At 57.8% G+C, this 12,673-nt stretch overlaps 1 protein-coding gene across 3 annotated transcripts in view; it reads right to left on the bottom strand.

The window, feature by feature from the left end:
- SLC43A1 (solute carrier family 43 member 1) overlaps positions 1-12,673 on the bottom strand; it is a 31,409-nt gene that overhangs the window by 8,613 nt on the left and 10,123 nt on the right. For all 3 annotated transcript variants that reach the window (XM_070472923.1, XM_070472924.1, XM_070472922.1), the window contains exons 3-8: positions 10,033-10,201; positions 9,866-9,921; positions 9,658-9,734; positions 6,354-6,446; positions 4,187-4,320; positions 838-1,013 (exon numbers count right to left, since the gene is read on the bottom strand). In XM_070472923.1, coding sequence (XP_070329024.1) covers positions 838-1,013; positions 4,187-4,320; positions 6,354-6,446; positions 9,658-9,734; positions 9,866-9,921; positions 10,033-10,201 — 705 coding nt within the window. The remainder of the gene's footprint in view (positions 1-837; positions 1,014-4,186; positions 4,321-6,353; positions 6,447-9,657; positions 9,735-9,865; positions 9,922-10,032; positions 10,202-12,673) is intronic.

The raw sequence follows: 12,673 nt of genomic DNA, 5'->3' as shown, positions 1-12,673 counted from the left end.
GGCTTGGCATGCTCGTCACTCCAGCCGCTATTTACCAAGCACTTGCTGTGTGCTGCACACCTGACATGCATCATCCCATGTTACGAAAATGTGCTGTGTTCATGCGCCTAGTCGTGTCTGACTCTCTGCGATCCCATGGACTGCAGCACACAGGCCTCCCTGTCCATCACCAACTCCCGGAGTTTACTCAAACCCACGTCCATCGAGTCGGTGATGCCATCCAACGCCTCGTCTTCTGTCGTCCCCTTCTCCTCCCGCCCTCAATCCCTCCCAGCATCAGGGTGTTCTCAGTGCTAGTTTAACGGACAGGGAAGGTGAGAGTGGGGTTAAGCGACCCACTCAAGTCACGTGGCCTGGAACCGGGGAGCTGGACTCAAACCCCCTTCTCGGGACTCCCATCCGTCCTCCGCGACCTCATGGCTGACTCCCCGCCAAGCGGCCGGGCGGGAGGCAGGCGCAGCCACCCGCCGCGGCCGGCAGGGGCGCCAACCAACCCGGCGCGCGTGGAGGCAGCCTGGAGGCCGGCTCCCCGGGCGGGGTCTGACGCAAGAGGCTCGGCGGTTGCAGGGAGCCCCACGGAAAGAAACCCGCTCTCCCACAGGCCTGGAAGGGACCTGCCCCGTTCCGGAAGCGGCCGCCGGGTTCCAGGAATCCGGCCAAGGACCCGTGAACCCGAGCATCCTGGAGTTCTAGAAATGGGAGGCGGGCCCACCTGTCCGGCAGGGGGGGTGGCGTGAGAACTCAGGAGGGAGCATGACCACCCAGGCAAGGGTGCTCACGCCCCATGAGGCCCGCCCTCTCCACCCCCCCGAGGCCGGCGCCGAGACGGACACTCACTCTCCGCAGAGCTCTCTGCGCCGCCAGGCATGTCCTGGGATGAGATGAAGAGGACCCCCTCCTCCAGGCTGGGGGCCTTCTGGCTCAGCCGCTGGCCCACCGTGCTCACGTAGGAGTAGAAGCGGTCCCCCGTCACCCTGTGGTCCAGGGCCAGCTCTTTGAGTTTGGTCTTCTCTCTGCCGGGAGCCGGGCAGCAACTCGTGGGAAGCAGCCCCACGGAGCCCACCCTCCGCAGCCTGCCTCTGATGGGTGCTGTCCCGGGGGTGCCAAGTCCCCTCTTCCCAATACTGACGTGCTCCCCAGCGCGGGGCTTGTGTCTGCGCGGCTCGGAGCCCAGGGCCCGGCTCAGCGCCCGCTAAGTGGACGGTGGATGAAGCCGCTTTCCACTTAGGCTGTTGCCCTGGAGGCTGCGCTAAGGACCCAGATTCTGGCAACGGCAGGGACAGAGAGAAGGATAGATTAGGAGTCTGGGATCGACATATACACACTGCTCCACGTCAACATAAAACAGAGAGCCAGCAGAGACCCACTGCATAGTACAGGAAAATAGACCCAATATTTTATAACCACCTAGCAGGGAAGAGAATCAGAAAAAGAATATATGTACATCTGAATTACTCTGCCGTACAGCTGAAACCAACACATTGTAAATCAACTATACTTCAATAAATGCATTTTAAAAAAAGAACTCTGGCTCTGAAGCTCTTTCTTCCTTTTGGCTGCACCGTGCAGCTTGTGGGATGTTGGTTCTCTGACCAAGGGTTGAACTCAGGCCCGTGGCAATGAAAGCATGGAGTCCAGGGGAGCCCCAGGCTCTGGAGTCCTGCCCCCATCCCCGCCCCGCTCCAGTGGTGCGACTCCAGGAAGGTCCCCGTGTGCCCCTGCGCCTGCTAGGAATGGAGTTAATAACAGAGCCCACGTCCTGAGTCAGAACGACCACTGGGCACAGGGCCTGGCACACAGAGGCCGCCCGATCGGGACCAGCTACTTGACCGGAGCCGAGGGGCTTGGGTGTGGAGCATCACCCTGGTGCCCTAGGGAACTGGCGGGGCAGGGTGTTGTGTGTGTGTGTGTGTGTGTGAACTGACGGGGTGGGGTGTGTGTGTGTGTGAACTGACAGGGGCGGTGTGTGTGTGTGTGTGTGAACTGACGGGGCGGGGTGTGTGTGTGTGTGAACTGACGGGTGGGGTGTGTGTGTGTGTGAACTGACGGGGCGGGGTGTGTGTGTGTGTGAACTGACAGGGGTGGGGTGTGTGTGTGTGTGTGTGAACTGACGGGGCGGGGTGTGTGTGTGTGTGTGTGTGTGTGTGTGTGTGTGTGAACTGACAGGGGTGGGGTGTGTGTGTGTGTGTGTGAACTGACAGGGGCGGGGTGTGTGTGTGTGTGTGTGTGAACTGACAGGGGTGGGGGGTGTGTGTGTGTGTGTGAACTGACAGGGGCAGGGTGTGTGTGTCTGTGTGAACTGACGGGGCGGGCTGTGTGTGTGTGTGTGTGTGTGAACTGAGAGGGCGGGGTGTGTGTGTGTGTGTGAACTGATGGGGCGGGATATGTGTATGTGTGTGTGTGAACTGACAGGGCGGGGTGTGTATGTGTGTGTGTGTGAACTGACGGGGCGGGGTGTGTGTGTGTGTGTGAACTGACGGGGCGGGCTGTGTGTGTGTGTGTGTGTGTGTGTGTGTGAACTGACAGGGCGGGGTGTGTATGTGTGTGTGTGTGAACTGACAGGGCGGGGTGTGTATGTGTGTGTGTGTGTGAACTGACGGGGCGGGGTGTGTGTGTGTGTGAACTGACAGGGGTGGGGTGTGTGTGTGTGTGAACTGACGGGGCGGTGTGTGTGTGTGTGTGAACTGACGGGTGGGGTGTGTGTGTGTGTGAACTGACGGGTGGGGTGTGTGTGTGTGTGAACTGATGGGGCGGGGTGTGTGTGTGTGTGTGTGAACTGACGGGGAGGGCTGTGTGTGTGTGTGTGTGTGTGTGTGTGTGTGTGAACTGACGGGGCGGTGTGTGTGTGTGTGTGAACTGACGGGTGGGGTGTGTGTGTGTGTGAACTGATGGGGCGGGGTGTGTGTGTGTGTGTGTGTGAACTCACGGGTGGGGGGTGTGTGTGTCTGTGTGAACTGACGGGGCGGGGTGTGTGTGTCTGTGTGAACTGACGGGGCGGGCTGTGTGTGTGTGTGTGTGTGTGAACTGAGAGGGCGGGGTGTGTGTGTGTGTGTGAACTGATGGGGCGGGATATGTGTATGTGTGTGTGTGAACTGACAGGGCGGGGTGTGTATGTGTGTGTGTGTGAACTGACGGGGCGGGGTGTGTGTGTGTGTGTGAACTGACGGGGCGGGGTGTGTGTGTGTGTGTGTGTGTGTGTGTGTGTGAACTGACAGGGCGGGGTGTGTGTGTGTGTGTGTGTGAACTGACAGGGCGGGGTGTGTGTGTGTGTGTGTGTGTGAACTGACGGGGCGGGGTGTGTGTGTGTGTGTGAACTGACAGGGGCGGGGTGTGTGTCTGTGTGAACTGACGGGGCGGAGTGTGTGTGTGTGTGTGTGTGAACTGACAGGGGCGGGGTGTGTGTGTGTGTGTGTGAACTGACAGGGGCGGGGTGTGTGTGTGTGTGTGTGAACTGACAGGGTCGGGATGTGTGTGTGTGTGTGAACTGACGGGGCGGGCTGTGTGTGTGTGTGTGTGTGTGAACTGACAGGGGTGGGGGGTGTGTGTGTGTGTGTGAACTGACGGGGTGGGGGGTGTGTGTGTGTGTGTGAACTGACGGGGCGGGGTGTGTGTGTGTGAACTGACGGGGTGTGTTTGTGTGTGTGTGAACTGACAGGGCGGGGTGTGTGTGTGTGTGTGAACTGACAGGGCGGGGTGTGTGTGTGTGTGTGAACTGACGGGGCGGGGTGTGTGTGTGTGAACTGACGGGGTGTGTTTGTGTGTGTGTGAACTGACAGGGCGGGGTGTGTGTGTGTGTGTGAACTGACAGGGCGGGGTGTGTGTGTGTGTGTGTGAGTTGCCATCAGGCTGCCCCACACGGGGTAGGACATCATTCCTTTGCAAGCGCCTTTTCTGGGTACCCGTGGCATGCGGCGCTATGGCAAGCGTCCCTGCTCCTCTGACCCCGTCCTCCAGCCGGGACAGCAGGGTGACACTCCCCATGTCTGGCTGCTGGCGTCATGCCCCAGCTACACAGAACCCGATCCGAGTCGGATCGGGCCCGAGGCTCAGGTGGGAAAGCAGGGCTCGGGTTCCCTGACCCCCAAGCTGCTTCTGCGCATCGCATCACCACACCCCAGCTTCCAGGTCTGCGGGGGGGGGGGGGTCCCCTCCCATCTCCCCCTCCCACCACCGCCTCGTCGCTCACTTGTAGTTGACTTCCTCGGGGGAGGGAAAGGCTTCCCTGGGCCAGTTGACGGCACAGTTCAGAAAGATGAGGCAGGCCAGGGCCGACCAGGCAAACATGATGGCCATGAAGGACACTCCGGCGTCGTAGATCAGCTGTGGGGGGAGCGGGGAGGCCCGTGGCGGAGGCTGCCCGGCCCCAGGCCCACGCCCTCCAGCCAGAGTGTGACCCAGGCCCCAGAGGCCTCCGGGAAAGTCTTTGCGAGCCCATCCCTTGTGCCCAATTCGCAGATGAAGACACGAAGGCCAGAAGCTAAGACCAGATCTAGAGGCCCCACTGCCTTCTCCCTTTTTCACCCCCACCCCTCCCAAGAGACGTGAGGTGATTCCAAGCAGGTGCCGAAGAGGCTGGCCACAAGCTCGACACGTCTTTGGAATCTCAGTTTATATCTTAAGAAGATACACCGGTGTTGCCTTTGACTCTACACCTGTTCTCATTTTCACACACACGTCGTTTCACTTCATGGACAAGAGAGGAGGGTGGAAGCTCCCAGCTGCGTTCCTCCTGCCCCTTCCTGCCGCCCTCCCTGGGGGAAAGAGACCCTCCACCAGACAAGTCTTAGCTCAGCTCTCACAGGTGTGGCGACCTGGGGTGGTGGAGGGAGCAGGGCGCTGTGCAGCCTCAGGGCCAGCAGGCTCTGTCGTGACCGATTCTGTGCCCATGGGTCATCCCCGCCGGGGAGGCAGCCGGCGAGCGGAGCTGTCCTGCCTGCACCCTCTGCCCAGGATGACCGCTGTCTGTCCTGGTCCCAGGTCCCTGCTCCGAGCTCTGGCGCTGCCCGGGAAAACCGCTCCTCCTGGGCTCCAGCTTCAGGGCTCTTTCTTGCCCGGGAGCAGGACAGAGCTTCAAAGGGCCACACCCCAAGGGTCTGGCTCCTCAAATCGCTCTGCCTTAGTGGAGGGAAGGGAGACCCCCCTCTCCAGGCCTGGTCCTGCCTGAACACCTGTCAGCCACCCCAGCAGTGCGCACTGCACCTCCACTGGGACGGAGGCTGAGCAGAAAGTGAAGGCGCTCAGTCGTGTCCGACACTCTGCGACCCCATGGACCGCAGCACGCCAGGCCTCCCTGTCCATCACCAGCTCCTGGGGTTTACTCACACTCACGTCCTCGCGTCGGCGATGCCATCCAGCCGTGGCACCTTGCCTGTCCACTCGGTGCCAGTCCCTGTGTGCCAGCTACTGCCCTGTCCTGTGGTGCTTTTCAAGCTACTGCACTGTACGGTTAAAAATGGCTTTCTTTCTTTTCTGTCTGTGCTTGTTTTTTAATGTGTTATTTGTGTGAGAAGCATCATAAACCTATTACACACCTGTTACATTACTATACAAATAATATCAATCCTATTTCACATACAGCCAATTGTACTAGTTGGCTGGCTAACTTTGTTGGCCTTGCAAACAAATAGGACTTACACACGTGCTCTTGGAATGGAACTCGCTCCTTTGCAGAGGACTTACTGTAATAAATTAGCTGCCTAAGGCAGACTCTGAAGCACACGCTTTGGCCCTGCTGAGAAGGTGATTTATCAGAGGCGGGAAGGAGGCCCCAGACTTGCGCAGAGCGAGGATGCAGGCCCTCTGGCTCTAGGTGGACCTGTCTTACAGCTGGCCTCACCTGGACTAGCTTGGCAACCTTGGGACCCAAATCGCCCAGCCTCTCCAGGACAGGGAAAGGAGATGTGGCCTGAAAAGTGGGGTGAGGGCCAAGAGCCCAGGGCCTGGAAGGCTTGTAAAGGGGTTGTTTTTGATTCTACAGGTGAAAGAGAGCAGGTGGGTGAGCTAGTTCTCCATCTAAGATCATTCTGGAAGTCATGCGGATGACCGCTCAGAGAGGGAAGACCTTGGAGGCAGGGAGAGCAGCCAAGAAAGCACTGGCCTGGGAGACGGGATGAAGGCCTGGACTCGGACGACGGGAAAGGAAAGAACAGAGACCCGCTGATCCACAGCAGTGCCGGGCTCTTCCCACAGCGCCGCGGGGCTGTGGAGGCCGTTGGAGGCGGGCGCTGACGTCCGCCTGGCAGGAGACATGTCACCAGACTTACCAGCCACCAGGCACCCAGTTCTTGTGTCAAGGCAGAAAGAAGACCAAGCAACCTCATGGACCACCACCCCCTCCCCGAGCAGCCTCATACCTTGATTCCTGGGTACGTGATGGCAGAGGAGGCGTAGGAGCCAATCATGAGGGCCATGAATGTGGAGCGCAGGTTCCCAAACATGTTGGGCAGCTGAGAGAGGAGGTGGGTGCCTGTAAGCAGGGAGACCCTGACACCCACCCAGGGCTCCCCTTGCCCTGCCTGGAAAAGCTTGGAAGCTTCTAACCCTGGCAGTCCTCAAAGCGAGCTCCAGGAACATGTGCCCCAGAGTCACAACAGAAAAATTCTGAGCCAAAATCAATGAGGGAAACTGCTATAGCCCCCTCCCACACACAGCACATGTGCTAAGTCACTCAGTCGTGTTCAACTGTTTGCGATCCTATGGACTGCAGCCCACCAAGCTCCTCTGTTCTTGGGACTCTCCAAGCAAGAATACTGAAGCGGGTTACCACGCCCTCCTCCAGGGAATCTCCCCAACTCAGGAATCAAACCTGGGTCATCTGTGTCTCCTGCATTGGCAGGCGGATTCTTTACCACTGAGCCACCTGGGAAGCCCCCTCCCCCACCCCACCCTACACACACACACACACACACACACACACACACACACAAGTGCCTGCAAAGAGAAATTATGTTTAACCCCAGGGTTCCCCAAGTGAGGTACTTATGGAGTCCCTTAATCATGACTTGCCTCTTAATAAGCCATGGTTAGGTATTTAAGAAATACCACTCTAGAGCAACTCCTTTGATAGCTGAGCACTGGGACTCGGAAAGGGAAAGAAAAGTACTTGGAGCTCATTAGTGACTTTCTCTCCAGTTCTGGCCATACGAGCTCTATCCCAGACCCCAAGGCTGTGACTACCAGGATGGTGCCTTTTAACCTTCTCAGTAGCCCCAAAGGCCACAGTCCATGGTTTTAACTGAGCCAGGACAGGTAACAGGAAGGCTCGGGAGCTGAGGATAGGAGTGAGGGAGGGGATAGGGCCAGGGCCAGGCTTGTGTCAGAAGAGGAAGCCTGCACACAAAGCAAGCCCAGAATTCCCACCAGTAGAGAACTGGTCGTGCTTTTTCCGGTAAGTGGCCTGAGGTGACCTCTAAAAATGGTGCGCTATTCCCTAGACCCAGAAAACCCCACAAAATCATGCAAATCAAGAGGTTCAGATCTGCAATGCACTTTAAGAACACTGGTGAAACTGCTCAGGCCATTAAGGGAATGCACATCTGAAAACCCCCAAGTATCTGAAGGATGTCACTTTAAAGAAACAAGGTGTGCCATTCTGTCGTTACAATGGTGGAGCTGGTAGGTGTCCACGGGCCAAACGGCGGGGCTGGACTCGGGGTCGGTGGCCCCACAAGAGTGCTGAATTTTTACTGCACAAGCTCAAAAATGCAGAGAGTAATGCTGAACTGCAGGGCTTAGGTGTAGATTCTCTGGTCATTGAGCACATCCAAGTGAACAAAGCCCCCAGGATGTAGCAAAGGACTTACAGAGCTCATGGTCAGATCAACCCATACACGAGCTCTCCTTGCCACACTGAGAAGATCCTTACTGAAAAAGAACAGATGGTTCCTAAAGCGGAAGAGGAGGCTGCACAGAAGGAAAAAAATATCCCAGGAGAAACTGAAGAAACAAAAGCTTATGGCCCGGGGAATAAATGCCACAAAAAATAAATGCAAATAATAGTTTTAAAAAAGAGAGAGAGAGAGAAAGAGAACTGGTCTGTTCACTGGCCTGAGCCAGGCCCTGGAGTGAGGGGCAAGTAGAGCCGGGTATCCCCCACCCGGACCCCTACTCCTCACTGCCAGTCCACAGAGCCCCCAGCTGGAAGAGTCTTAGACGCCGCACAGAGCTAAAGCCCTCTCCGCAGAGGGGAAAACGGAGGCTCAGAAGGGATCTGAAACAGCTCCGGAGAGGAAGGGGAATAAACACAGAGAGAGACATCCACGATCTCCATCAACCTCCACGCGGCTGGGAAACAGAGGCGGGGCCGGGATGACCCCACTCGGGCAGGGGTTTCCCCGGCAGCCTGGCTGTGCAAGGCACGCTTGCCAAGGACGCCAGGGAAAGCGCCAGGGCCGGGAGAGTGGCCGAGGCCGCGGTGCTCCTCAGTCGTGAGCCCCGACCCGCCTCCCGCCAGAGTCCGAGCGCCTTCTCCGCCCAGCACAGCCTGGGCCGGCCTCGCTAAGCCGACGCTACACTGGACTTCCGGCCGGGATCCGGCGGGCGGGCCAGCCCCCCGAGGCCCGAGTCGGATCCCGGCCCTGCCATTGGCTGGAGATTACTAACGGCGGGGCGGGGGCGTGGCCGGATCCGGCCCTGCCATTGGCTGGAGAATTAATAACGGCGGGGCGGGGCGGGGCGGGGCCGGAGTCGGGCCCTATCATTGGCTGGAGATTACTACACAGCGGGGCGGGGGCGTGGCGTCCTCTGGGCCCCCGGGCAGGGTTCGAGGTCAGGCCCCAAGGGTAGGGGAGGGGAGGGTTTCGGGGCCCTGAGTCAAGCTGCACGGAATGGAAGAGGGGCTGCGGAGAGCGGCGGGGAGGAGGGGACCCGCTTCCTCAAGGAGTTGTGAAATGTCCTGGGCTGGAATTAAAGGCAGCTGCTGGGTGCGGTGAAATTCAGCCAGAACACCCAGTCTGGCAGTCAGGTGCTCTCCGCGAAGATAAACAGCCGGGGGCAGCCCAGTCTGCACCCCCTCCCGGCACCACGCACGCTACCCATAAGCCTGCATCCCTTCCGCTCACTCACACACACACACACACTCAGAGAGCCAGGCGAAAAGGCCCTCTTTGAAAGTCAAGCACCGACAAGCGTGGGCAACTTTGCATGGTTCAGTCTAACAGATCGACAAACACATTAAGCCGCCACGGACAGCACCGCACATACACCACGCAGCAAACACACACCCGCAGTCTCAAGCTGAGGCCCCCTCTTACTTCTGCATCACCGAGGTTTATTCTTTCCAGCACTCAGGACAGCATGCATTAGTTTACTTGTTTTTAGGGTTGTCTGTTCCCCCAAGCCCTGAATGTTAAGTTCCAGAAAGGGGACGTTATCAGTTCTGTCTGTGCCACGGCCCCAGTGCCTAGGATGGAGTTCGACAGATGTATGGGCTTGGGAAACACACACACACACACACACACACACACACCCAGCATCCACTCTGACAGCCTCATCTGTACACACAGCCTCACACCCACCCTTCTCTCACACACACACACACACACACACACACACACACGCCTTTGATCTGCGTCCCTCTCCACCCTCACCCTCGCTCGCCCCTCCCACCCACCCCACTCCTGGGTGCCCTGCGGCCAGGTCAGGGCCTGTCATACTCACCGTGAGTGAAGAGAAGGTTAGGCAGATGCCACCAAAACCATTCATGGACAATGCCAGGAATATCAGTGGAGACAGAACTGGGAAGGGAAGAAAGATGGATGAGGGCCTCTGGGGAGCTGGGGGAGGCTAAAGGCAGGAGCTGGGGCACCATCCACCTTCATCCCACCCATTTTCTTCCGGTGGGGGCACAAGATGCCAGACATCTCACCTTTGGTGTTCCAAGAGGCCAGGGCCATGAGGGAGCAGGATGCAGCGAAGCAGGCACTATGGAGAAGCAGGGAAGGGGGGGCAGTTGCCTCCCTCCCCCTGTAGCACCATCCCACCCTCCAGCCCCCTGCAGCCCCTTCCAGCTCCCCCACAGCCCAACTGCCTCACCTGCCCATCAGCCGCGTGGGCCGGGGGCCGAAGCGGTCCATGAGGACCCCCAGCGGCAGAGTGGTGGCGCTGAGCACGAAGGAGCCGATGGTGAAGCCCAGGTTGAGCATCTCTTCCTGCTGGTTGCAGCTGGGCCACCCGTCCTGGGTGGTGTTGGTGGTGTTCTCAGCTGAGGAGGGGGGAAGAGAGGCAGCACGTGACGGCGGGAGCCGCAGGGCCCAGGAGCGCGTGCTGGGATCAGGGGTCCGGCCCTCCAGTGCCCGGCGTCTGCTTGCCTGCTGACCGGGGGACTTTGGAGTCATACCTACTACTCTGATGGGGAAGGGGCTCCATAAATGGTAGCGATGGGTTTGGGCTTCCCTGGTGGCTCAGTGGTAAAGAATCTGCCTGCCAATGAAGGAGACCTCGATTTGATCTCTGGGTCAGGAAGATCCCCTGGAGTAGGGACAGGCTACCTGCTCCAGTACTCTTGCCTGGAGAATTCCATGGACGGAGCAGCCTGGTGGGCTACAGTCCATGCGGTCGCAAAGAGTCAGACACAACTGAGTAGGCATGCGTGCAGTATCTGACCCGGGGGGTCATACAGCCAGCCTGAGGCCTCAGCTAACTCAAACAGGACAACAGACATCGAAGTATTTACTGCGCTGAAATATTCACTCAGTGTCCAAGGTTAGAGGGTGGGAGATCCCCAACAGGAAGCACCCTTGAGTCTGGGACAGCTTCAGTGAGTGACACTTGAATAATGTAACAAGAATTCCCTTAAAACTTAGAGGATTCTTTCCCCATAAATGACATTCTGATAAAATAATAGCTCGTATTTTTAGATTAAGTAATTTGGCTGCGCTGGGTCATAGTTGTGGCATGCAGGTTCTAGTTCCCTGACTGGGGATTGAACCTGCCCCCCCTGCAGTAGGGGCATGGAGTCTTAGCCACTGGACCTCCAGGGGAGTCCCCCAAGAGCTAATATTTGTTGAGCATTTAACCGTGTTCTAGGCATATTCTCAACAGTCGCTGTATTAACTCATGACAGCCCCAGGAGTTAGCTAATAAAGTTACCTCCACTCTCCAGATAAGGAAAACAAGATACAGAATCAGGAGCACAGCAGCGCCCTACAGGACTCCTCCAGGAGTCACCCCCCAGGTAAGATGCCAGCTGGGAGCTGTGACAGGTTAGTGAGAAAGGCTGACGGTGAGCGAAGGAGGGGGTTTTCATTTCATTCAATGCTCAGTGAGGCTGGGACCCCCTCTGTCCTACTTTCACTTAGGCGTCATGGCCAAGGGCAGAGTCAGGGTGTGCCTGGAGGGCCCACAGACCAGGGTCTGAATTCCCACCCCCATCCCCACTTGCTGTGCAACCTTGGCCAAGTAACTTCCTCTCTTTGAGGCTCGGGCCCATTGCCTGAAACAGGGAGCAGAGGATGGCTAAGCCAGGCTCCTTAGGAGCTTGAGCTGGAGAACGGGCACGAAGAGCTCTGTACACAGCCTGGCCCCGAGCAGATGCTCCCAGAACAGCTGACGAAGGGGTCGATGGTGGTTCATGATCTGGGAGCCTCTCCTCTAGGTGCTGGAGACCCCACAGTGAATAAGACAGCGCTCAGCTCTCACGGGATTTGTACTAGGTAATAGTCAAGTGGACGCTGACATACAGAAAGTCCCCGACATACGAACCTCAAGTTGCGAACGTGCGTTCCATAAATGTCAGGTGTGAGTGACCTTGCACTCTGCCCTCTGTCTCCTTTTGCTGGCGACCCTTCAGCTCTACCATCTCCCACTTTTTCTCCCTCCTCCATCAGTAGCTTTTCTTGCCTGCTCACTCGTTGCCAGCCGCCGTGTGCCAGCTGTTGTTCTATAGCACTGCACTTTCCAAGGTGCTGTGCTAAGTCCCTTCCACTTGTGTCCGACTCTTTGCGACCCTGTGGACTGTAGCCCGCCAGGCTCCTCGCCCATGGGATTCTCCAGGCAAGAATACCGGAGTGGATTGCCATGCTCTCCTCCGGGGGATCTTCCCGACACAGAGATCCAGCCCACGTCTCTCCTGCCTCCTGCATTGGCAGGCAGGTTCTTTACCACTGGCGCCACCTGTACTGTAAACATTCAAAATATTTTCTTTCTATTTTGTATTTGTTTTTTACGTATTATTTGTGTGAAAAGTATTACAAACCTGTTACACGCAGTACTACATAGCCAACTGTGTTGGTTGGGTACCTCGGCTGACTTTTGGGACTTACTAACAAGTTAGACTTAAGAGCGTGCTCTCAGAACAGAACTTGTTGATAAGTAGGGGGCTTACTGCAAAGAGCAATAGGTGCTGTGCGTGCTAAGTTGCTTCAGTCGAGTCCGAGTCTCTGCAACCGCACAGACTGTAGCCCCCAGGTTCCTCCGTCCATGGGCTTCTCCCAGCAGGAATACTGGAGTGGGTTGCCATTCCCTTCCCCAGGAGAGCTTCCCAACCTGGGGACAGAACCCGCACCTCTGGGTCTCCTGCACTGGCAGCCGGTTGCTTTACCACTAGCGCCACCTGGGCAAAACAGGAAGATGTGATAGTGTGGACTGTATCTGCCCCTCCCCCCACCCCCATCCCCCATGAGCACCGTGACCCCTGACTTTAGGAGTCCAAAGGGCATGGGGGTGGCCGATGGCT

The sequence above is a fragment of the Odocoileus virginianus genome, chromosome 10, assembly GCF_023699985.2.
Source record: "Odocoileus virginianus isolate 20LAN1187 ecotype Illinois chromosome 10, Ovbor_1.2, whole genome shotgun sequence".
NCBI classification, from domain to species: Eukaryota; Metazoa; Chordata; class Mammalia; order Artiodactyla; family Cervidae; genus Odocoileus; species Odocoileus virginianus.
Note: the sequence above shows the minus strand (reverse complement) of the source record. Positions and strands in the feature narration are given on the sequence as shown.